The sequence below is a fragment of the Neolamprologus brichardi genome, chromosome 22, assembly GCF_056152115.1.
Source record: "Neolamprologus brichardi isolate AB-2024 chromosome 22, ASM5615211v1, whole genome shotgun sequence".
Lineage (NCBI taxonomy): Eukaryota > Metazoa > Chordata > Actinopteri > Cichliformes > Cichlidae > Neolamprologus > Neolamprologus brichardi.
This window is the reverse complement of record NC_142124.1, coordinates 12,221,706-12,246,684: the sequence shown is the minus strand read 5'-3', so window position 1 is coordinate 12,246,684 and position 24,979 is coordinate 12,221,706. Positions and strand designations below refer to the sequence as shown.

General features: G+C 40.2%; 3 protein-coding genes and 2 non-coding genes across 6 annotated transcripts; 4 read left to right on the top strand and 1 right to left on the bottom strand.

Annotated features, from left to right (window-relative positions):
* The first annotated feature begins 182 nt into the window (after positions 1 to 182).
* ppt2b (palmitoyl-protein thioesterase 2b) lies at positions 183 to 8,715 on the top strand. Its single transcript, XM_006788047.3, has 8 exons — positions 183 to 605; positions 1,434 to 1,587; positions 3,654 to 3,749; positions 4,251 to 4,358; positions 4,489 to 4,572; positions 4,702 to 4,786; positions 5,106 to 5,160; positions 5,740 to 8,715. The coding sequence occupies exons 1-8, from the start codon at positions 414 to 416 to the stop codon at positions 5,881 to 5,883; spliced, it is 918 nt and encodes a 305-aa protein (XP_006788110.1). The 5' UTR covers positions 183 to 413; the 3' UTR covers positions 5,884 to 8,715.
* Positions 8,716 to 9,987: 1,272 nt separating this feature from the next.
* rps5 (ribosomal protein S5) lies at positions 9,988 to 13,243 on the top strand. Its single transcript, XM_006788050.2, has 6 exons — positions 9,988 to 10,074; positions 10,898 to 11,001; positions 11,245 to 11,454; positions 11,972 to 12,100; positions 12,902 to 13,000; positions 13,127 to 13,243. Coding segments are annotated over exons 1-6 (612 nt in total). The 5' UTR covers positions 9,988 to 10,073; the 3' UTR covers positions 13,196 to 13,243.
* On the top strand, positions 11,040 to 11,172 carry LOC118454013 (small nucleolar RNA SNORA3/SNORA45 family). The gene has a single exon (XR_004843543.1). It is a non-coding gene; the product is annotated as a small nucleolar RNA SNORA3/SNORA45 family (small nucleolar RNA).
* On the top strand, positions 12,693 to 12,824 carry LOC118454012 (small nucleolar RNA SNORA3/SNORA45 family). Its single transcript, XR_004843542.1, has one exon. It is a non-coding gene; the product is annotated as a small nucleolar RNA SNORA3/SNORA45 family (small nucleolar RNA).
* Positions 13,244 to 13,775: 532 nt separating the features above from the next.
* ddah2 (DDAH family member 2, ADMA-independent) lies at positions 13,776 to 24,806 on the bottom strand. 2 transcript variants are annotated; one of them, XM_006788049.3, is made up of 7 exons: positions 24,692 to 24,806; positions 23,276 to 23,875; positions 21,387 to 21,575; positions 19,593 to 19,712; positions 17,112 to 17,255; positions 14,414 to 14,560; positions 13,776 to 14,372 (listed from the first exon to the last, which is right to left on the bottom strand). In XM_006788049.3, exons 2-6 carry the CDS (start codon positions 23,573 to 23,575, stop codon positions 14,441 to 14,443), a joined length of 873 nt encoding a protein of 290 aa, XP_006788112.1. In that variant the 5' UTR covers positions 23,576 to 23,875; positions 24,692 to 24,806; the 3' UTR covers positions 13,776 to 14,372; positions 14,414 to 14,440. The 2 variants fall into 2 exon arrangements, with proteins under 2 accessions (XP_006788112.1, XP_006788111.1); XM_006788048.3 differs by having other exon boundaries at positions 13,776 to 14,560.
* Between the last annotated feature and the right edge of the window lie 173 nt (positions 24,807 to 24,979).

Sequence of the window (24,979 nt, the reverse complement as noted above, 5' to 3'; positions counted from 1 at the left end):
AGACACGGTTAAAGCTGCACATAAACAGTAAACAAAGCTTGTTATGTTACATACTTGCGTCGTGGTGTAACTCTTACTGTTTATGTTGTATCTGCGCGTGACCCTGTGGAGCAGTGTCGCTCTGCTTCCCGCTGATTGGACGAGCGGAAGCAGGAAATGACGCCAGTAGCGGCCACTTCACCTGTAATTTAAAACCGGAACAAACGAAAACAAAAAGCAGGGACCAGCTGTGGAGTGTTTCTGCTTTTCCTGGAGTGTTTTGAGCACTCTCACTGAGAACCGCTGGCCGTGAAACAGCATCGTCTAAATCAGCACAACTGGACGCAGAATAATGCCACATTAGCAAAAACCCAACAGTTTAATGCTTTTACTTTTTTCAACACCTTTTCTCGCCTTTATTACTTTAAGTTGTGATGAAGGGTTTCGGTTGTGCCAGCTTGAGGATGAGGAGGAGGAGAAGCAGCAGCGGGGCAGCCGGGCTGCTGTGGCCGCTGCTCGGTGCGTGTCTCTGGGCTTCGGTGGTCGGGTACAAGCCGGTAATCATCGTGCACGGTTTGTTCGACAGCTCAGGGGATTTTATAAACTTACAGCGGTTCATTAACGAGGTGAGTGTCGGGGCTAACGAAGAGGCTGATTCAGGGGATAGTTAAGGTGTATTTTACAGTAAATCCTGCAGGCCTTACAGGTTATATCACCACATGTTTATCAGCAAAACGTGGACCCGACCCGTGCAATATGCATCTACTGTTAGCGAGTTTTATGGTAAGGGTAATACATTATTTAGTGATTTAATATGAAGTACTTTCTGCTTTATTGATGTAGAAATAAAGCAGCAATCATACAATTAACGGGCTCATTATAGAGAAGTTATTGTCCTGTAATATAACACCATTCTGATCAGAGATGTATTATTACTGTATTATTACTGTCATTAAGTTACTTTCAACTGATTTTCAAATAATTTTCTCAATTTTGAGTTATTTTCTGAGAAGTTAAGATTTTGAGATAAAAAAAAAAAAATTTTCTGCGTTGGGAACAAGCTTTCATACCTGGCTGATGTGACTTGTGTGTTGATATTTCTGGAGTTTCTCTGGACATGTCAGGAGAGTTTTAAGAGGTTAAAACCAACATTAGGTTCCTCTTTATTTATTTTTTCTGGAAACCACAGAAGAGACCTTTGTGGTTGGCTTAAAATACCGAAAGCGGATCTGAGGCCTTGTTTTTTCTGCTTTAGTTAATTTGCAGTTCAGTGATTCAGAAGCTTAAACATCCTCAAGGATAACTGACAGCACCGGTATCTGAAGTCACTGAGGGCACGTTGCTGATTCTTGTAGCTGTTCAGCGCTATAATATGACAAATTGCTTAGACGCCATGCTTCCTGTGAGTTTTTCCTGTTAAATGATGCGAAACCATCTCCTTCCATCTCCTGCAGTCTCATCCAGGGACAAACGTGACCGTCATCGACCTGTTTGACAAGGGCGCGAGCCTGGAGCCCATGTGGAAACAGGTGGAGGGATTCAAGGCAGCTATCTACCCAATAATGCAAAACGCAGCAGATGGGGTCCACTTTATCTGCTACTCTCAAGGTGAGCGAGTGCAAATTGCAGTTATGTGTCCATGGTTTCTCTGGCAATCTCGCTGAGGGAGATATCAGAGCGACACTATTAGCTGTGAAGGTTTATTTTCAGGAAGAGTGTTTGATGATCTCTTTGCTTTAGGATTTCTGCTTCAGTCAGCTGCTGGAAATTCCTATCACGCAACGCCATATTGTATTTCAATGTAAATTTTCCCCCCCGAGGAACAAGTAAACGAGATTCTCTTCACTCAGCATGTTTCTGTGAAAAGAGAGCACACCAAAAAGAAAAAAACATGGACTTTGTGTGCTTCTTGATAAAATAGTTTGTCTTTATGAGAAAAGCATTATCTTGATTGTGGAATGTTTACTTGTCACCGTCACATGAGTGGCTCAGTGGTGTAGTGGTTTACACATTCGATCCTGGGAGGAGACGCGCATTTCTTTGGGATTGTGTAAGGAAAGGTGTCTCAAACATGTGGGCCTACCTGCTGTGGCGAGCCAAAAGTAGCTTCCACACCTCGTTCGAGTATTTCAGCATTTGAGCATCTTTGTGAGAGGAAATGACACAAAGTCTTAGCGCCACACTGACTAATTTACTGCTAGCTCGAGTTTGAATTCCACTCTACAGTACAATGAGATGCATGTCAGGTTAACACGTGACTCAAAATAGCCCATAGGTGTGAAAATGGGTGTGAATGGTTGTGCAACCTGCCCTGGGCGAGCCCCCTCCATGTCTGAATAGAATAAGCCAATCCACGCTCATTAAAACTAATTGACGCTAGAAATAACACACATAACCTGGTGGACTAACTGGGAAGACGGTTCTCCAGACTTCAACCGAAACACATCCACCAAGACAATTGTGCGTAATCTGATGTTCACTGAGAAATCACAGACGATGGAAAAAACTCCTGGCTGGTGGCAAATGGAGGATCGGGAAAGGAGATCAGATCTTTAAAGAATCTCTGGACACCAGACGGAGTTTCACTGGTAGAAGCTCTGTCCGGTTAACCACGATGTTAAGATTTGTGTCAGAAAAATGTAATTATTGGATTTTGTTGGTGAGATGGGTTCTAAATCAAAACTGTGCAATGCGCTGAATATTTCAAATAAACCGGTTGCGAAAACAAAAACTGTGGACAGGAGTAAAACCTGATATCACACAAGATTTCACCCCAAGAACTGAAAAATCAAAAAGCTCAACTTCAAACTTTATTTATTAACTAAATTATTAATATTGATTTATTTTCAATTTTCACATTTCTACAGAGGAAAAGCTGCTCTTCATCAGACCATTGAAGAGTTAATTTATTTCTGCCTGTGTTCAGACAGCAGCACCTTATTATTGCTTTGTGCTACTGCGATGCACCAAATATCCCTGTAAAACCCATCTCCTCTTCTTTCTGAAACTGTTTAAATTTTGACTCTAGCACAAATGGTCACAACATTCAAGTCAGCTTAAATAAAGTCCACAAAAGGAGCTTATGTAAACATATTTAAACTAAAATTCTAAATAAAGTACAGAACCTGATGTAAAAAGCTGACTGTAACACAATAGAGTGTCTCTATAAAGTAAAATGGCTCAATAAATTCAACAAAGTGAAATAAAACAGACTAAAAATAACTTACTGGATGCAGTGAAATGCACAATAAACGACAATAAAGGTGTTGTTAGAGTTTAAAATGTCACAATAATACAAGGTTAAAACATGTGTTAATACGAGAGAACAGATGTTTCTCTGCTAAACAGATGTGTTGATTTGCAAAGAGATTTTGACTTCCTAAGTTGAATTAGCCTGTCAAAAAAATTTGAAGTGGTTTGCTGACGCTGTTCAGGTTTGTTTGACGAATTAATGATCAAAAATGGATTTTTCAATCAAAATAACTGGATATAAGACCTTTGAGCACTGGAAAATTGACATACGCACAGTCAGCTGACCAGTTATCTGTCTGTCACTGCTCTGTGAGGCACTTTTTTATCTAAGTGGGTTATATAACATTCAGTGAGAAGGTTGGAAGGTGGACTTGCTCTCTGAAAAGCTGCACAAACATGTGTCTTTGTTGATGTTCTTACAGGCGGTCTGGTTTGCAGAGGGATCCTCTCCACTCTGTCTGACCACAACGTCCACTCCTTCATCTCCCTGTCCTCACCTCAAGCCGGGCAGTACGGAGGTGGGTCCAACATGGAGAACTTAGCTCAGGAGCGTGTTTTAAATGCAGTCAGTATTTCTCAGTTGAGAATCTACTAAAACCCTGTTAGTGAACCAGTGTCAATATCTGACAGCTGTAAAATGAAAACTCTCATGATCTCACGATGAGAAGCTGCCTGATAATTATCAGCAAAACCGTAAATTAGGGAGTAAAAACCCAACAATGAGTCAGTAAGACTGATGTTGTTGGACCTGTTTTTATAGGGAACCTCAGAGTGGGCGAGTTATTGTTTTTTTTTAAGAGAATTTTAGCTCAAAGCCTTACTGCTTTATATCACTCTTGCTGCTCTGGTGACAAGCCAGAGATCGCAGCTATTTCCAGCATCAGTCAGCAGACTGACACAGTTAGCAGAAAGCTGTGAAGCAATGTGAAGAGAAAGACTGCAGAAATACTTCATCGTGCTGTGGACTGATTTATTCTCTGACTTGGTCATCATTCTCGCTCCTCTTTCTTTCCCCTCAGACACAGACTACTTAAAGTACCTCTTCCCTCAGTTTGTGAAGTCAAACCTCTACCACTTCTGTTACACTGCATTAGGTCAGATGATATCCATCTGCAACTATTGGAACGGTGAGACTCCAGGATTACTTTTTTCTCACAGATTTTGAAGTCGTCAAATTTCTTTTTTTTCCTGCCTTTTCGAACTTTAAAATCATAAACGAGCAGTTTGATATCATGTTTGCTTTTCACCTTTCTGCAGACCCCCACCACAGAGACCTCTATGTCAACAGCAGTGATTATCTGGCTTTGCTCAACAGTGAGAGACCCAACCCAAATTCAACAGGTCAGAAAAAGAACAACCAACAACAACCCTTATCAAAAATTACTCAGTGTAACGAGTAATTACTTATATCAAAATGACTCAGTTAAAGTGCACAGTAGCCATGAGGTGTGTTTTATTTTCCATCTGCAGAATGGAAGAAGAACTTCCTCAAAATCAAAAAGCTGGTACTGATTGGAGGACCGGACGATGGAGTCATCACGCCCTGGCAGTCGAGGTGACAGCATCCTCTGATTTGATTTCCCTGAAATCTCACACACATGGATATCTTTAAAAGACTTTTGGACTTTGTGAAAGTTGCAACTAATGAATTTAGATCGAAATTTTACAAAAATAATATATTTAAACTCATTGTGGTGCTAAAATAATTAAAATAAGACTTTAGATCAAACAAGGCTGCATCATATTTTCTGCTTTAAAGGGATTTCAGTTTATTCTTTGTGGTCACAGCTGTCAATGACATGTTGCTTCGTGTAACTGTGGATGATCTGATGACTCTCATGTGATGCTAACACACTGCTTTCATGTCTTTACAGCCAGTTTGGATTTTATGACGACAACGAGACGGTTGTTGAAATGCAGCACCAAGAAGTGAGTGAAAGTGAAAATACATTTTTTCATTTATTTCTATCTGTTTTTAGGTCATTTAATTCAATTCGAAATAAGTTATATAACACTAATTCACAATAACAGTCCTCTAAAGGCGCCAAACAATCAGACAATAAGCGAGCACTTGGCAATAGTGGGAAGGAAAAACTCCCTTTTAAGAGGAAGAAACTTTTAGTAAAATCAGGCTTAGGAACCATAACCAGCTGGGATGAGGGGAAGAAGACAGGAGAAAGACATACTGTGGCAGAGATCTAATGATCAATAAATATATAAAATATAAAAAGGAGAAACCATGATTCTTACCAGAATAAATCGTGAGAAACTAAAATGTTTTTCAGTTTAACACAAAAACAAAATAAAGAAAAAAACACTTTGTTCTGATGTCTTTGACACGTTAATGGATCCGTCATAAAGCAGAGCCATCTTTTATCTGTGTCTCATTTATGGAGCAAGGCATGTGCTTTGTTTCTAAAGAATAGAAAAATACATCCACAACCCCATCAAAAATCGGAGGCGGTAGATTTATTAATGACTCCCTCGTGCTCTGTTTTCTTTTTCCAGCTGTATTTGAGAGATGTTTTCGGGCTGAAGACGTTGGCGGCTCGCGGAGATCTGATCCTCTGCTCTGTTCCCGGCGTTCAGCACGTCTGGTGGCACTCCAACGAGACCGTGTTCCATACATGCATGGAGAAGTGGCTGGTGTAGCACAAAACCTCTTCACAGCACACACATGCAGACGGACACACAGAAAAACACACAAAAACGGTCGACCTCTACAGCCTCGGTTGTAGTTTCTTCTGTAGGACATGAGCTGATATTTTGGGGGGATTACAGCTGTGAAAGATCATTTGGTGATGTCAGGATTTATTTTAAACCGTCTTTCATTTTAATCTTATTTAACATTTAAGGAGAAAGTTTAACATTAGGGGAAAAATTGTGTTACCTCTCTCTCTTTTATGTGTACAATACATGTTAGGCTATACCAGAAGCAGGTTAGCTTAGCTTTGCACAAATAATGGAAATAAAGGGAAACATCTAGCCTGCTTGTGTGTGACGAGGACAAAACCAGCACTTTTAACTTCACTCACTAACTTGTTTATTTTATTCGTCTGAATAAAGTAAGTGTAAAATGATATTGGCAACTATTAGTGGCGACTACTAGTGGGCTAAGAAGGTACTGCAGGAAGGCTACAGTCATGATTGATAGATCAATAGATGGATACTTTGCTGATTTATATTCAAATTTTGTGTTATAGACAGTGCTTTAAAAAAACAAAACAAACAGAATACAAAATAAAAATGAGGTTAAGGAGAGTAGAAAGTATCACACTGCAGATTGCTTTAATAAATAATATGTACTCTATAAATGTAAGAAACATTTGGAGGAATGGTTAATCTGCAGACATTTCCTGGAGTCCAGCTACCAACATAATGTTGCCAGCATTTTAAAACCCCAAAAATATCACCATCACAATTTGATTTTTGGGTGCATTAACAAAAAAAACCAAAAAACATTTAACATGTTATTCAGTGGGCTTAAGAGTGCTGGTAGGCAGATTTAATGCAATTCATTAATAAATTTTTAATGACAACACAGATCCAGGCTAGTGGCTTTCAGCTGCTATGTTGAGCTAACGCTCTCCATTTATTCCCACTGATGTCACCTTTGCGAACGACGTGAGTCCGGCCCTCACCGTCATACGTAGATGGTATGAAAGATGGACGTTTCTAAGGTTGTTATAACTAAAACTAAACTAAAAATTAAAACTACATATTAATAAAATAAAATGAACTAAAACTAATTTAAAAAAATAGAGGACATGATAATGGTCGGACATGTTTACTGAGACTGTGGATGTTTACATAGATTGAAACTAATAAAAACTAAAACTAAACATTTTTAAACAATAAAAGCTTCAGAACTGAATTAATTTATCCAACCCTGGAGGTACGTTCATGTTTTATACTGTCTGCGGTGTCGTTTCGGCTTGTAGTGCACGTGTTGTTCTTGTTTGGGTGGGTTGTATCAGTACAGGGATCAGGGATTTCCATACATCTTTTCAAACTGCTTGAAAGGATACGATTTTCTGGAGAAACCTTTACCATAATCTAACCTGTAGCATTATCTCGACCAAGTCTTGATTCATAAAGGGGAAAAAAAGCACATTTCCCAAATTGTTACACTTCTCCTCATGTATTTATTTTTAAAAAAACCACATTGTTGCTTTTGGAGAAATCCAGCACATCGCTGCCTGTTTGGTGATGGCTGTCAGAAGGGGTTTTAGCTGCTTTTCTGACTTTAAAGGAGCACTCCAACAATTTTTCATTGTACCATTACAAGGGACAAGAGTGCTAGCAGTCATCGTAGCAGAGGATTAAGGATATGTTGAATTTTATTTACAAGTGTGAGTCCAGTTTGTTGTTACGTTCTTCCTGCCTGTTTCATGGCAAACCTCCAGTTTTAATGCGGGCTTTGAGGTAAGTGAGCTGTAGTTGTCCAGCTGAGCTCACCAGTGTTGCTGTATCAGCAAAGTTGGCGGCATGCCCCTTTTTATTTGAATAAAAATATTAGTTTATCACTTTAAAAGCATGCAGTGTATCAGACTGTATGTTTGACTGCTCCATCAAACATACCTCCAAGCCGCCACACAAACACGACAGTGCCTGAGCGACGTTAAGTCGTCTACATGTTGAGACTTACTGCCCTGCTCGTCTCGCGTTGAGTCATTTATACGTTTTTCATTCCTCCATCTTTAACCCCGGTGTCTAATTCAGAGTGAGCCTCCGATCTTATCATCAGTTTATTATAACTATCATGCAGTGCTTTGGACCTTTACTCCATCGCTTTTGTAGATGAAGCCTTAATTTTTTTCCCCCCTACATGCCTCAGTATTTCATGCCCATTACCAAAGTGCTATGACACACTGCCTTTAGTGACGGTGCTAAAAACAATGATAGGGAGGGGTGGCATTGGGCATAATAAGACTAGAGAGTGGCAGTGATATGTTAGTGTTTACTGGTCCACCGAACCTCCCATCACATTTAGATATCTCAGGCCTTTTAGCAACCTTCATGTTCCTTCTTTTCTGTTGTTTAAGGGATTCATTTGTAACACTTTTAATTTATACTTGTCGTTCTTATATTTCTCAAAAGGACAAAAAGAGGAGCGTGTATTTGTAAGATCAAACAGAAAAGAAACTTAATGGTTAAGTATGAATTGCACATTGTAAAGAGAAGGGATGTTGTTAAGATAGGGATAATTTTATCTGTGTTCAAGCTACTATGTTAATGTTATTGCATCTGTTGTTCATGTATGCTCGTGCAAAGCCAGAGCTGACCTAATCGCATCAGATGTGGATAGAAGGGGGACATCCCTTCTATCTGTTTAATTTTCTTATTACTAACAAATAATAAATGTGGATATGGACACTTTTTTAAATCCTAAAACATAAAGTACTATTTTAACAGTTTCTACCGTGTTTGTGTTATAAATGAACAGGTGTCAAATGCTGTCAGGTCTTCAATAAAAGACAGTTTTGAGCATTGTTTGTGTTTGTGCTTTGTCCTGTCAGTTAACAACACACATAAATAAAGCCAAAACTGGTCTTGTGAACCAGATGATTTTTTTCTGTACATTTTGCTTCCAAGGACCCAGACTTTATTGTATTTTTTTAAAGGCTCTTGAACAATAGTTCTCCAGGCTTTCTGAAGGACTTGCAGAGTTTTTCTTTGGAAATCGGCTGCTTTTTGACTCATTTGCAATCCAGTACTTGTACCTGATCATTTCCAGATGAATGTTTTTGTTTGTTTTTTGTTAAGCTGCTTAATCCTGACCTGTGAGTCATTCAAGCACAAAAATGCACAAAATTTACTGGATGAACCACTGTTATTCTCGCACATAACAGATGAGTCAGAAAAAAAAAAAAAAAATTTCTTTTGGGTCAAATTGTTATCTGTATGGAGGAGGTCAGGAGAGAGGTACTGCAATGAGTGTTTAAAGCAAAGTGTAAAGCCAGTGGAGGCTCTGTCATGGTCTCGGGCTGCTTTTCAGACAGTGGTATTGGGAATCTTGTCAAAATTGATTGAATATGAATACAGAACAGTATGGTCAAATTTTGATTGTCCATCTGATTGTCAAGAGCTTCATTTTTCAGCATGTAAATGACCCCTCAAAAAACTGCCAGTGCATTAAAAGCACACTTGTTAAAAAAAAACAAAAAAACAACACACACAGTGGAACATTATCAGTCATGGACTGGCCTCCCCAGAGTTTGGACCTCAACATTGAGACATTGTGGGATTCTCCTGACAGAAAACAAAGGCAGCAACATCCAAATAAGAGCCTTCAAGAAACCTGGAGAAATATTCCTGAAGACTACTTAAGGAAATGACAAGAAAGCTTGTCTAAAAGGGCTTCAGGCTGAGATGAAGAATAAAGGTGGTCATACCAAATACAGACTTTTCCAGTTTGTTAGACTACAAAATGTATTTTTGCCTTATGTACACTCACTCACACACACACACACACACACACACACGTATATATATATATATATATATATATATAATATATATAATCAATCGAAATTAATTTAAAACATATTTTTAAACAGAAAAAGAAGTAAAACTAAATAATGTAAAATATGATGTAATATAACTGCTTGTTTTTACAGCAATTGTGAAAGTTAAAAGGCCAGCAGCAGCTTTATTAATGTATTCTGTTTGGTTGTTGGGATACGTTGAGTTTGCTGTGTTCAATGACATAAAAAAGACTACGTTTCCCATAAGCCTTTGTACGCCGGAAGCAGCCAAACGCCGGACCGGATATCTGTACACGGCGCCCCGAAAAGGCCCTTTTCCGTCTCAGAGAAGTGTGGTACAGAACGGCAGACACAAGTGAGTGAAAATTTTACTTTTTACTTGCTTCGCAAATCGTGAAAAAGGGACGGACGCGTATCCAAAATCACTGTGGATTTCCATTGTTCTGGAAATTCGTACAGAAAACTTCAGTTTAGTCGAAATGGCGTTTTTATTCCCTCCGAATGTTTCCGTACCAGCACAACAGCGCTGAGCGTTAGCATGCGACTAGCTCTGTAGCACATGTGGATTCTGCACGTTGAGTAGCGGCTCCGATAGATGTCAAATTCAGAACACTAATTCACAAAAAATGTCTATATTAAACTTAATTTCTTCCCTACTAATTAACTGATGCTGAATTTAAACGCGCACCTACGCCCATTTATAGACGTCTGTAAGCGTAGAATCCGCTGTGGCGCAAGTTTGCTAGTGTTAGCGTGATGCAGGCTTCATCTCCGGCCTCGCTGTACTTGTGACTGTCATTGCTTCGCTAAATCTGACCAAACAGTCACTCAATCTCCTATTAATATGAATAAATGTGCTTCCTATTAAAGTGTCAAATCGTGGGGTTTTCTGCTTTTTGCTGGAAAGCTAACGTCACTCTGTTTGAACGTAACATTGAGTAGCAGCTCAGTCAAGCTACAGTAGTCTTCAGGTCATTTATTATACACTGATTCGTTATAAGACTTATGTCACATAGAAATGTAATCGAGAGGCCACAGATTTGCAGTAAGGGTCACCTTCACAAACCCAAACTCTTACGTGTAAATGTTGGGGGAAAAAAGACGAATCTGTCATTTATTGTCCTGAAATTATATAATTTTTAAAACAATGTGCCAGTAATGTTGTGGTGTTTCCTCAGTGACCGATTGGGAGACTGCCCCCGCTGTGGCTGAGACCCCAGAGATCAAGCTCTTCGGCAAGTGGAGCACCGATGATGTCCAGATCAACGACATCTCCCTGCAGGTAAGCGGCAGTGTGAAAGATTCACTGTTGTGCTGTTAAGCGAGGCTAGAGTCACGCCTGGACACTCACCTGTTGTCCAGGTGTGCTACAGTGCTCGCAGAGGGAAAGTCTTTGCTTATTCATTGGCTGTAGTCTAATGTGGCCCAGTCAATCACCGGCTCAGATACAATATCTGCCTTTAACGATGCTGTTTTTCAACTTAAAACAGAAAATGATGCTTAAAGATGTCATTCTTCGCTGCAGGATTATATTGCTGTGAAAGAGAAGTACGCCAAGTACCTGCCACACTCTGGAGGACGTTATGCCGCCAAGCGTTTCCGCAAGGCTCAGTGCCCCATCGTGGAGCGTCTGACCAACTCCATGATGATGCACGGCCGCAACAACGGCAAGAAGCTGATGACCGTTCGCATCGTCAAGCACGCTTTCGAGATCATCCACCTGCTGACTGGAGAGGTACTTTCATAGCACTGCTATAGTATGTGTCACTATTAAAGAGATTGTTAATTATAACTACAGAAAATAAATGATTCCTTATGCTATGAAAAACACTATTGAAGATTACAGAGAACAGGATCTTACTGTGGTATGAGCAGTTTTCAATAATAACTAAAATATAAATAACTTAATTTAGACACAGCGTGCTGAGAAAATGTTTAAAATTTGAATTGTATCTGGGTTTTAAGACAGTATTTCAGCATTGAAAACATTTTTTTTGACAGTTGCTGGATTGTTTATTATTTTTAGTGAGTTTTGCAGTGGTTGTTGCCAAGCAGACAAGGGTCCAGAGTTAATCTGCATATTTAAGGGTAAATGTGATATTGGCTTTAAACTTTGAGTAAGAAAATTGGGAGCAAACACAAGGATTAACAGCACATTGTGTCAGCTTTCAGATCCAGACTTATGGATCTTTGTCACTACATGTTATGGATTGATTTTAAAAAAATTATCTTCTTAACCTTTTTGTTCCCAGAACCCCCTGCAGGTCCTGGTCAATGCCATCATCAACAGTGGACCTCGTGAGGACTCCACCCGTATTGGTCGTGCTGGTACCGTCAGGAGGCAGGCTGTTGACGTGTCACCCCTCCGCAGAGTCAACCAGGTAACAAACGCACAATTTTTTTTCTACCTCCACGTAATTGTTGATGTCTAATCATGTGACTAGATGACTTTAATGCATCTTTTAGGACATGTAAAGTTTGATGCTTGTTCAGTTTTTTGCCTGGTTTGCACATGACCTTTATTACTGTCAGGTCTGCATACAAGAGTGGTTCTCAAGCGGAAAGATCAAAAGAGAAAATATGAAGCGAAGCTAAACTGAGAAGTTCAGCTTGGCTTCACTTAGCTGAACATTTTAACCCCTCCTATTAGTGATTGTTAGAATTTGCGAGGTTCAGTCTTTTCTCACCTTGTTGGGCGTAAAGAGTTTGAGACCCACAAGCATACAGTAAAGGCAGTTAGTCTCTTAGATTGTGGTAGTCTTATTTTTAACAATTTCATTAATAGCCTCTCCAGTGTAAGTAAATAAATACTTGATTATCATCAGTGCCAGTGTCCTTCTGTCAAAAAGGACAGAAGTACCAAAAAAATGCTTCCATGCAGAAAAACCTCTTTGTCCAACACCATCTTCATCAGTTTTAGCATGGAAATAAATTAGAAAAGGTTCACTGCTTTTTCATGTATTTGATGTGTTAAACGAGGCTAGAGTCACGCCTGGACATTTTCTGTTGTCTTGGTGTGCTAGAGTGCTCGTAGATTAAAAGTCTTTGCTTATTCATTGGCTGTAGTCTGTCGTGGCCCAGCCAATCACCAACTCAGATACATTTCACTGCTGGCCTGTGGTCATGTCTCTGGAGTTTAACCCGTTTCACCTCACTAACGTGTGCTCCGTCTCGTCTTGCAGGCCATCTGGCTGCTGTGCACGGGAGCAAGAGAAGCTGCTTTCAGGAACATCAAGACCATTGCTGAGTGCCTGGCTGATGAGCTGATCAATGCAGCTAAGGTAACAGACTTAGTGGACTCTGATTACATCCTGCCAATTATGTTGGAACCGTTTTAGTGATCAGAGCTGACACATATGAGAAACTGTTCTGAGGCGTGTTAAACTTAAGTTTCTCTCTCTTTGCAGGGTTCATCTAACTCTTATGCCATCAAGAAGAAGGACGAGTTGGAGAGAGTTGCCAAGTCCAACCGTTAAACATGTTCACTTTCTAACGAAACAAATAAATCAAGAAATTTCTGTTGAGTTTGAGTATTTTATTGGACACCACATACACAACCCTTTGATTCTGTGATGTGAGTTCTGAGTTAAACTACAAGGTAAAATTATCTTATTGGTTAGTACTGCGACAACTTTTCCCTTAATTAGGCTGTAATATTTTCATTTTGGATGGGTGGTGCTGCTGATAGCTACTGTTTTACTGGCTCAAAAGTACTGTTCAGTTACAGTGGCACAGTTGGTCAGCACGGTAGCCTCCCCAAAAGATGCCAGATTTGATACCATTGATTAGCTGGTGTCTTTCAATGCATGCGTTTGTTTTCTGCAAGTCTCCCATAATTGGTCCTAGGTGTGAATGTGGGGTTGCATGTCTGTACTGTCCCTGCGATAGACTGGTGATCAATCCAAGGTTTCGCTAACAGCTGGGATAGGCTGCTGCCCCACTGAGACCCTGAATTGGACAAGTAGAAAATAAATGAAAAAACTGGATTTACACATTTTTTTAGCCTGATATACCTAAAGAACTGGCAGTTGAATTACACAGGAATAAAAGTACCACTAAAAGTTAGAAGCTGGATTTTAATATTTCTACACTTGGGACAAATTCATACACCGCAAAGCTAAATCAAATCTGAATCACACCTAGCAGCTACAGATGGTCTGCAATTTAAAAACAGTTAATACCCAAGTACTGAAATGTGGATATGAAAGCTGTACACTGTAGTAAATGTGGGCACCAAGTCTTAGGTTACCCAAGAAAACATTTAAAGGGGACTATCACAAGCAGTAATGTTAAGAGACATCAAATTTCTGGAAAGTAGACGTAATGCCCCTTTACTGGATCTATATTACATCAATTTGGTGAGAAAAGTTCAAAAATGCTGGGCTGAGTGTTGCCTTTGGCTTTTCCTTCACACTTTGGTCTAAAAAGGTATTGAACATCTGCACATATACAGAATGAAACTTGCAGTGAAGACTTTCCTGTGGGGTTACTGTTTTACTTTGGTGGACTGTGAAAGAGTTGGAACAGTGCAAAACTACAGCTTCATTTAGTGGTTTCATGAGTAGATTTAAGGACATTGTGCAGCGCTGTTCGTTCAGCAGAGGGGGTAGTGGTGCAGTAAATCAGGTGGCTGGTTCTGTCTCAAAATACTGCACATTAGTATCACTACCCCCACCACTGCGAACACCTGCAGATAAATGCTGAGTGGCGTGGGCGTGTTTTCAGAAATATGTATGCTTTCTGTTGACAAGGAGGCAGAGCGAGGACAGAGACGCTCCCAGCTTGGAGGCCTCGCTGCAGGCTGTCGGCAGGAGGGTGTAGTCCTGCAGCTTCTGGAAGGCCTGCAGAGAGGAGAGAGGAAACAGTTCAGTCATTCAGACCTGAGCTAGTTGTTACAGACTACACTGCAGGGAAAACTGAAAGGAAAGGAGGAAGGAAAATTTGCTTCACTGGCTGGAAGTTAGAACAACAGATCTGACTCATGAGTGTCAGCGACTAAGAGTCTTAGATCTACATGACAGTTTTGATGTTTCCTTTTTCTTTAGAGACCAAAACAAAAAATGTTGATTTATCAAACTCATCTAATGATTTATTGCCACGCTAGCGTTATTTGCCACTTGCATTTCCCCCTGATGAGTTTCCCCGTTGTCTGGATAACATTTACATTTCTTGATGTGATTTGTACAGTGTACATTTCCAGCAGCAGGTCAGCAGCATGTGACCTGATGCTGCTTACAAATTTACCTGTTACACTTGATGCAAGTGGAACCTTTTTGTAGGCCTGTGCAGAACCAGCACATGCACCTCTCCTGGTCAAGCTGTTGGCAGCAGTGACAGCTGATGAACTGACCCCTCAGCCAAGCTGCATGCTCATCTTCAGCTGTGAAAACAGCCAGGTGCATATACACACACTAACAAGTGACATCATTTCAGGACAATATGACTTGGCCCGGTTCCACAGTGTTTTACTGAAAACAATTAGTGATTCCAATAAAACATCAGCCATCACAAAAATGCACAGATGTGCATCTCAGATTAAATTGAAGGGTGTGAGAGTGTTCTTTAAGAATGAAGCTGTTTTTTAATCTGGTGTACAAAGATAATAGTCTACAAAGATTGTGTGATCCTATTATAAGATGGTTGTACAGGTGGGTTGGTGGACAATATTGGACATTGTGAAATTTTTTAAAATGCAAAATACTGACTTGAGGGCAAACTGCTTGAAGGGAAATCATGCAAAAAGTTATCAGTCTTTAAAGGAATTTTTTGCTTTTTCTTTGTGAAGTTTATCTCATTGTGAAAAATCAAAGTTTCCAAATGTTCAAATTAACTCCTGTAATTGTAAGTTCGGTTTTAGATCTCGCCTGATATAATTTTTAGCAGTGGCGCACAAACAGTTTCACAAAATACAATCATTATTTTACTTCTAATTATATAATTTGCCTCAATCCTGAAACAAAACACAAAAGTATCTGAAAATGCTGATTTATTCTCACTATGCTGGACTCAGCTTCTGTCCTGCCACCTACTTACATATTTAACGGGTCAGCGATGGCACCGTGAACGGGATATCGACTTCACTAGTCTCACAAAACATTTCAGCTCTTGGAACCACAAGCACAACTGTGACCTTCAACTGCAATGGAACGAGTAAAGAAATGTGAAAAAAGAAATCTGTTCACATCCCAGATCTTCTTTAGAGAACCTTTTTTGTTGAATGATCAGTTTAGAGCGAGTCAGTCACATTTAGGTCTGTTTGCCAGGATTAACAGAGGCACTTTACTTCCAGGTGGTGAAGCAGCACAAGAGACAGAAACAACATATGAATTACAGATGCATTAGGCCTTAAAAGGGATAATCACTAATAACAGACAGATTTATAAAATCATAAAAGCACTTAGGTTTAACATACAGGACCACAACAGACAAGAACAATCACACAAAGGACCGGATGCACACGGTTTATTACAAAAAAAACAAACAAACAAAACACGAGCTGGGCAAAAATTTGAGGCAGATATCAAATTTCTTATAGGAGCCTGATGGTTGATTTTGATGTCTGATACAATGCATCTGTAGATCTTCTATTATATTGTTGATGCAGTGTGGCTTTGATGTTAATGCTGTTGCATTTCCTTTTATTTCTGTTTTATATTTATTTATATTATTTTATTTTATTTATATTTTATTTATATTTATATATGTTTTATATTCTGTTTATATTTAGATAAAACGAATAAAAAGCTTTGATCACACCAAAGAAGAAGCCATGTATTTGTGTGGTGCAGCGCAAACACACGTGAATCTGCAGCAATGCTAGTTATAAATATTTGATCTTGGGCAGTAAGTTTACTTCACTCCGTCTTGAAAGAAGCTGAGATTCTCCCACAGACTGTTATCAGAAACACACAAGCTAATGACTGCTGGAACTGGAGCTGATGATCTAGCTTCTTTTATGTGGAGACGGTGGAAAAAAGGAGGGCTAACATCTGAAAACCTGAGTCCAGCTATCATTTGTACTCCTCCTCCCGATGGAAGCTGTTAGCAAATATTTGTGGGTTTATGCAAGCACTCACGCGACCGAGTAAAACACAGTGAGACCTTAAAGCTCACACTGACAGTATTTAAAGCTGTTGGATGAACATGCATGCTTATGATTACTGAACATATGATTCAGTGTTTATGTAGCTTAATTAATACAACAAGGAGATAAGAGCCAGAAAAATTGCCAGAGAAAAAAAAAAAAAATCTGTCAAACTATAACATAATGAAAATAGCAAATTACAGGAAAACCTATTTATTGCTATTAGCACATACACGAACATGATATTATACCACAATAATGTGCAGTTTATTAAAAAAAAAAAGGAAAAAACCCTCTGTGGTACTCACAGAAACACTGTCAGGGCATTCGTCTGCGGGTCGGTGCAGCAGGAAGTCCCGTTTGGACGGACCTTTGATGTAAATGCAGTTTGCTGCCGACTCCTCTGGGACGGTGAGCACATCGTAGTGGTGATCAGTCAGCTGTTCCATCATCTGCAGACAAACACGCACATCCAGCATTACACACAGTCGCCAAGCTCCAAGCCAGCACTAATGACATAAACAGATGTGTGCAGTTCAAGTGAGGATGGAGAGATTATATATTTATGACTCATAATGAAAAACTGTATTGACCATAGGGAGATGTTGGGCCCTGCCTAGCACAATGCTTTTAAAATAAACCTTTTTAAGACAAGGATTTTAATGTTGTCATTTCTCTCTTTATATTTCAATAAACTGAAAACCAGCACAAAGGCTTGATCATCATGATGCATTTTTGTGATCATGCATTAAATGATGTGGCATAACTTCATTCCCAACACATTACCCAGTCCATATCGATCTGGCATGACGCCCCGCAGTTGAGATCTAATGTGCTTTCAAAATGTGACTAATTTTTTAAGTGGTGCATTTACAATTAAAGTTGAAAATGGCAGCTCCAATTTACATCAACCTCTCAGTGTTTTAGGGACACGAGTCATAACTGCATAAACTGATGTGTCAAGTAATTTTTAGCTGTTTTGGTCATTACTGAGATCAAATTTATTAGTGTTTATTATGATTTCTCACAGACTTCTTCCTTGATCAGGTGGAAAGCCATCCTTATCATGTATAGCATCTTGCAGTGCTGTTCATTGCCCCTTGGATTTCTTTTCAAAGGTGCAGCTGTTGCAGAGGATTGTGGGTCCATTGCTGCTACAAATGTGGCTGGATACAGCAATACATCCAGGTGTTTGTAATCACACCAAATAGTATCATGATGTGAAACCATCCTTTGTTTTCTAACTAAACGTAGTGCCAGGATCAGGGATTTCCAGCTACTGAGACTGATCACCCCTCATATACAGCTGCACAAGCTGTTGCTCACAGCCATTTCTGTTCCATCCTTTTAGGCAGAGCCTCCAATTTGTTTGTTATAAGGTCTCCAGCACAGGCACACAGACATGCTAAATGGAAAGCTATGTAGCCTGTGTAAACAAACTGGCACGAATAGATGAATGTGCAGGGTCAGCTGGCAGGCTGTCACACCTGGATTTCTATAACACAGTCAGCAAACGGACAAAAACAAAACTTTAATGATTAAAGTTAAATATTATGCTCACTTCCAGCTCCATATTTTTAGCCTTTTATTCTACTACTATTATTGTTATTATCAGTGTTGGGGAGTAACGGAATACATGTACCGCCGTTACATATTTAAAATACAAAATATGAGTAACTGTATTCCGTTACAGTTACCGTTTAAAAAGGTGGTATTTAGAATACAGTTACTTTGTTGAAATAAATGGATTACACAGCGGTACTTCCCTGTTTCATATTGTGACGGGTCAGGACTGTTTCGGTTTTGTTTGACAGCTACGTTCTGTAGTTCCAGGCGGCAGCGTTACGGTTGCCATGGTTACAGGGTGACGCTCTCTCTCTGCGTGTTTCCTGGGTGAGAGAGCGCCTTTTTGTTGTTGTTGTGCTAAGCTAATAGGCAGAATGCTACAGGTATAGCTCTAAAGAATGTAGCATCATAGGCAGTGTAGTCCGTGCTGCAGGGAGAATGGACTGTCATACACGTTATGTGCCTGTGAGCGAGGGAGGGACAAAAAGGAAAAGTACGAGCTGTCATGAGCAGAAACGGGAACTGGAAGCATATAAATATAATAATAACCACTGCAGCCAAGAAGAGTGCCTGACGAGCCCAGTTGTAAGTAAGCTATTAAGACTCGACTGTTCGTGTTTTCCTCTGAAACAATAAGTTCCGTTGGAGCAGCCTTTCAACGCCTCTCTCTGTCTCTCGCTGGCAAAGTTGACCCAGACAACAAAGTAAAGCTAGTTTTCGGCTATGAGCCCAACACGAACCCGCTGTATTAGCCAGAGGTCCCTTTACTACGGATCAGAGCCGCTGACCTTCAGTAACAGTAATAAATCACAGCAATAGTACATTCACGTAGTTCTAAACAGCATGATAATATATTAAGTAATCCAAAGTATTCAGAATACGTTACTCTCATTGAGTAACGTAACGGAATACGTTACAGAATACATTTTGGGGCATGTATTCTGTATTCTGTAATGGAATACATTTTAAAAGTAACCTTCCCAACACTGGTTATTATTATTATTATTATTATTATTCTGTGTTCAGAATAATCCCTTTTCATCTCATTCTGGACTTTTAATACAGGTCTTGAGTTAATCCAAATAAGCAGGCAAAAATCCTATTTTCATAAAGGCTACAGGGAGTGTTTTCTCCTTGGTATGTGCTTTTCCCTCAATTGCTACAATGCCACAATATTATTAAGGAATTACCCTTTGGGAAACAACACACACACACACACATACCCGGAGTGTCTTCTTGGCCCCATCACTGTTGCTGAAGATGATGGTGTTTGGGCCTCCCATGGAGCAGATGTTTTTCAGTCGGGCTCCATCACAGACGGGGACAGTCGACACTGCAAAGTCCTGAACACATGTGGGGGTGAACGGTTACCAAGCATACTGGAAACTTCTAGAAGTTTCCAAGCAGGTTTGTTTTGTCATCACAGGTGTAACTAATAACATTAAGATTGGCTTTTCACACATCCCAGTAACTGATGCCTCGACTCCAATCGACTCCTAACTTACTCTCACACTATAAAGTGGTTCCATCTCTGCTCTACACACTGTATATGTAAGGGTGATATTTATGAACGAAAGTTAAATGGAGCCAGAGTGACTCCTCTGAAACACAACACTGATGAAATCATCTCCTGGTTTTCCCCAGTCCCCCAGTCGAACACTTAAACCCTCTCATCCGCTGACACCATTTCACGCCACACCCCCACACTCCCACACTCCCACACCCAAGGGAAGAGCAAATTCAACTCGAAAATATGCAAAATATGTGTGCGTGTCAAACAGAAGTGCATCTATAGTTCTTGAAAAGAGTCAATACTAATGAGCAGCTCGAGCCCAGCCCGAGTGAGCACACTGTGCTATGCAGCGCTGTGATTATTTGGGCAGTGGAACAACCTCATTCATCAATGTTTATACACAAGAATTCCCCAAATGCAATTCAGCAAATGGCCACCTGCTCACATTGGCACCTGGGTTTCATCTCCGACTGTAATCTTGGCACCGAGGCAATCTTTGTTGTGCAGGCTAAAAATATAAACTCTAAATTTTAGTTAGTTGTGTATTGATAATCTTTAGCTGGGCTTTTATGGAGATACACAGACATACAGCGGTCCATACTAAGACACTTTTACTGTAAGGCAAAGATAATAACATGTAGCAGTTGTATATAAACGCATCAGGATTAAAAAAAAAAAAAGGGAGTGAAGAAAACATGCACAGTGCGTCATGAGAATTTCCCCCAGCAGCCTGAGCTATAGCAACATAACCTGAGGATTTGATCTAGGCCTAACTATAAGCTTTATTAAAAAAGGAAAGTTTTCATCTTAAAAGTAGAGACAGTGTCCGAATGCTTGTAGGTTTGTGAACCAAAGGCAGAGAGGACTCAACCTTCAAAGTTTCTCTGATGTATGCCTTCCCTCTATATGCATTTTTCCTTTTTATACCTAAAAATCAATCCCACTACGCTATGTGGAAGGATCCCTCAGCTTGAGCTGTAATCATGGATGCACAGGTATTATTTACCTTTAGTGTATAAAAGAGGCATGACACACCTGGATTATCTAATCTCTGGTGAAGACCCTACACTAAAGTCTTCCTTTGCATTTTTAAGTTTCACATACTTTAACTGCTCTTCAGTTTGAGTGAATTAACAAAGAAGCCAGGGCCAAATCCTCCAGTACTGTGCCACACACTGAATTGAATTAAAAGTAGCCCCAAATAGAAAAGCTGTCATAAACATTTTTGTTCAAATGACATCTGACATGATAAACTACAGCAGCGGGCTGCAACAAAACACTCAATGGATGATGCAGCTGTGCCACGTGTCAAAATGTGTTGACTGACATCCCTTTTAAAAAGACGACTCTGAGGCAAAAATGTCAGATTCGGTTAAAAGCAAGCCGCCCTGACTCCTCAAATCAGAGACAGACATGTGCCTTCATGACAGGCAGCCCCAAACTACGGAAAGTTTGAAAAAGCTTCCTCCTGCTCACTGTACCCTCTCCCCTCTATAGCCCTTACCCTGAAGGTGTCTGCCAGCACCTCCGCCCCTCTGCGGTTGGTGTGGGAGGAGATGCCGACAAAGAACTCCCTCCCCGTGAAGAGGATGTCGCTGCCCTCCAGCGTGGCCCCCACAGAGTCGCCCTGCTCTCCGTCCATCTCTACCACAGTCAGGTTGAGCTCCGACATCACCCTCCTCACCGCCTCCACCTGAGGAAGGAATAAACTAGACTCAGTACGAGAGTTGGAAGAAAGCAGGGGGGCAGGTGGTCTCCGTGTAACATCATCAGTTCTGTGTTTCACTGGCAATTAATATTTGCAATAAGAAGCTACAATAACTATTTAAAAAAAAAACAAAAAAACAGACTGTCAGCTGAGCATTTTAAAATGTGCTTAAAAACAACAACTGTCTAATAAAAGAACATTTGCGTATAAATCCAGCTGTTGTATAATTTAGTCACTCATTTACATTCTGATTATTTACTGTTCAACTTTAAAGATTTCTTTCAAACAGCTGAGCTGGTTTCCCTCCTCTTGTTAATCCAAGTCTTTCTTCCTGCCATCTTAGAATAAGTGGAACTGAAACTGCTGGAGTAAGCAGTGAAACTGTTGCAAAACCAGATTTCTGAAAAATCATTTAAATAATTCTCGATCAGTTATCTCGGGTTTTTTTTTTTATCATTTGTGGAAGCTACAATTGTAAATAAAAACTACATTTAGATTAACTGTGCAACAGAACAACTCTCTTATCATGTTATGGTGACACATTTTGCAATACACGCGACACTGCAAAACAACGGGGTGCCAGTAGTAGAACATCTGGGATGTGTTTGAGTGTCTACCAATGAAAAGGTTGTGGGATCGATCCTCCAGTCCGCTTGCTGAAGCATCCTTGGCCAAGATACTGAACCCCAAGTTGCCTCCAATGCATTCACTCGAGCGCGAGTGTGTGAGAATGGGAAGAGCTTATGCTTAAATAAAAGTGCTGTATTAATGTAAAGTAAAAGTCCATTTACAACCAGATAATACATTATAATATCTGGAACTAAAGAAGAAAAATACTTCCAAAAAGGAACTGTGCATTTACTGTCATCCACAGGGTCTGGGTGTTTATCTATTAATTTATTTTAATTAATCAGCTCTTTGATTTGCTTCCTGGCTTTTGTATCATGTTCTCTCCGAGCCATGTTAAATTCCACTCTAAGAAACATGTTAAGAAAACATTAGGACATTAAAAAACTGTAAAATGGTGTCAACACTTATTAACTGGACAGGAACCATTTGAACAGCATCATTGTTGAGAAGTTTCTTTCCCTAAAGCTTTTTTCCAGCAAACCTCCAAGTAGTTTAGGAAAAGTACAAACTCTGCATTTTTCCCTACATATGAAAACATTTTGGCCGTCCTCTAAAGGAGATTAGACCCCCCCCCCCCCCCCCCCCCCAAAAAAAAGCAACAGCACTGTAATATAATTAGTTTTTACCATTTCTCTTAAAGTTGCGTTTTTAAGTCAGTCATAAAATAAGATTTCGTTTATCAAACAGCCAAAAATAATAGCCGATGAATGGACTCGTAGCCAGGAAAAACCCTGAGATCCAACTACAGAAGTATAACTGGAACTTTGGACACTCCCAATAAGTCTGGCAGCATCTAAAACACCAAAAAGAAAACCAGTATCAATCAACTAATATCACTGTTGCTTAGAAACATTGTTTTCAGGAGTCTAATTTTATATGTCTGAAAGGCCAATGATCATAGCAACAAGGAACAACAAAGATCAGTGAGACCATGTGACAAACAGCCCATACTATGTTTGTCAAGTTCATTTTTATACCGTACTCATACAAACCATTACCCAATACTACATAGAAGATTAAGTGCACTCTGAAAGGCTTCTTCTATGCTGCATTACCTCGCTTTGTCTCTGCTGTTTGAAGGGCCTGGTGATGAGCGCCGTGTCTCCCTGGATGACAGCCACATCCTCTATCTTCCAGCTTTCTGGCAGCTCGGGGTCAGGGGGGATCTCGATCAGCTGCAGGCCCACCTTCTGCCTCAACGCTCCAGTCAGGCAACCGAACTGACGCTGAGCTTTGGCCAGGTCCACCGAAACCTCCCCGTTCTCCTGGCTGTCCCCTGCTTTCTTTCCAAAGGTCTCTGGAATGCCCCTCACCACAGCGTGGGTGAAATGGCCATAAGGGCACATGTTTGCCATGGTTTCAATAATGTGGTAGCAAATATTGGGGCGGTGCCAAAAATCTCACTAAGCTGGCTCTGCCAGGAGAGGAACAAGAGGCAATAAAAGGATGTGAACGTTTATGTGTTTGTGGTCTCCTCTCTCGCAGTCTTGGTATTATTAAGACGCTGGAGGACAAATGCTCTAAACTACACTAAGCTTGTGAAGAAGTAGATCCAGAAAGAGAATGGGAAGCATCTTCAGCCTGGTCTTTGCCTCTTCTTTAATTAGGGACTTCACCATCTATTATCCCAAACATGGGAAGCAAATACTACCAGCCTAAGAAAGAAAAAGACGGATACATCAAGGCCAAGGCAAGAACAAACAAAAATATCAATTTCTATAAAACATTAGAGGGTCACATCCCTGCCTACATGCTTTCATTGGCACTGGACTAAAGTGAAATATGGTCCTAAAAATCTGTAATTTATTTACTCTGTAGGGGAATAAAAAAATAGTTTATTCCCCATTAAAACATCCAAGGACAGCTGAAATAATACACAGACAAAGAGCACGGCTGAAAGGAGACAAAGGAGCTTTGTTCAAGGTCAGATTATAAGGAATCATTATTCAATAGCCCTCCAATATGCTGCAAAGCCTCTTCATATCTGGACAGTGGGTTAGATTTGGGACAATTGCCCTTTTATCATCTTCCCTGTAACTGGCAGGAGTCGCCCACGGCGAGCTGCACACAGGATGTTTCTTAAATCTGCTTCATAACTTATGCAACAAGTGCTGGGCTTTGATGTTCACTTGACTTTGGCTGCAGCACATGGAGAATATTAATGGATACTTGAACACCGAATATTTACAAACTACATTATAATCACTACTTCCATGTTGAATTTTTCTACCTCGTATAGCTTTTGTTTGAGTTTTACCAGCTGTATTAATCAGTACAAACTTCAACCACAAGCAGAACAAAACATCCTGAGGCTGTGGGGCTGCAGGAGTGCACCGCCCCAGCAACTCAACTCTCTTCCAAAATACTTTTCATGATGTTCCCCATCTTTCTTGAATCGGCAAAATAACAGCAACACCCTCACCCCGAGTCGCACAAATAACAAACAGAGCTCTACACTTAGGCCAGCTCACCTGTTTTAGGTCCCGGGTATCCGCTTTCGTCGCCGTTTTCCCTCTATTTTAATTTAATTTCCAAAGCAGCCGAGTTCCCGTTACTCTCCAGCTCTTTTCTCTCTGCCGAATGGCTATCGCGTCAAGACGGCGAACGTGAATTGGCATGTTTCCGGTGGCAAATTTCAAAATAAGACAGCATTGGTTTACCTGAACTGTGTCGCGTCGTTTGTACCATATTGCAACTTTAATACAAAAAATAGCGCGCGATAAAATAGCGCGCGATAGTGTGTTTACACTATGTATACA

Coding starts and splice junctions, on each gene's coding strand:
- ppt2b (XM_006788047.3), top strand. CDS start 414: ATGAAGGGTTTCGGTTGTGCCAGCTTGAGGATGAGGAGGAGGAGAAGC. Junction 4,573..4,701: donor ACCCAACCCAAATTCAACAG/GTCAGAAAAAGA, acceptor TTCCATCTGCAG/AATGGAAGAAGAACTTCCTC. Junction 4,787..5,105: donor ATCACGCCCTGGCAGTCGAG/GTGACAGCATCC, acceptor ATGTCTTTACAG/CCAGTTTGGATTTTATGACG.
- rps5 (XM_006788050.2), top strand. Junction 12,101..12,901: donor CCCTCCGCAGAGTCAACCAG/GTAACAAACGCA, acceptor CTCGTCTTGCAG/GCCATCTGGCTGCTGTGCAC. Junction 13,001..13,126: donor AGCTGATCAATGCAGCTAAG/GTAACAGACTTA, acceptor CTCTCTTTGCAG/GGTTCATCTAACTCTTATGC.
- ddah2 (XM_006788048.3), bottom strand. CDS start 23,575: ATGGCAAACATGTGCCCTTATGGCCATTTCACCCACGCTGTGGTGAGG. Junction 21,576..23,275: donor AACAGCAGAGACAAAGCGAG/GTAATGCAGCAT, acceptor TTCCTTCCTCAG/GTGGAGGCGGTGAGGAGGGT. Junction 19,713..21,386: donor TGCTGGCAGACACCTTCAGG/GTAAGGGCTATA, acceptor ACATGTGTTCAG/GACTTTGCAGTGTCGACTGT.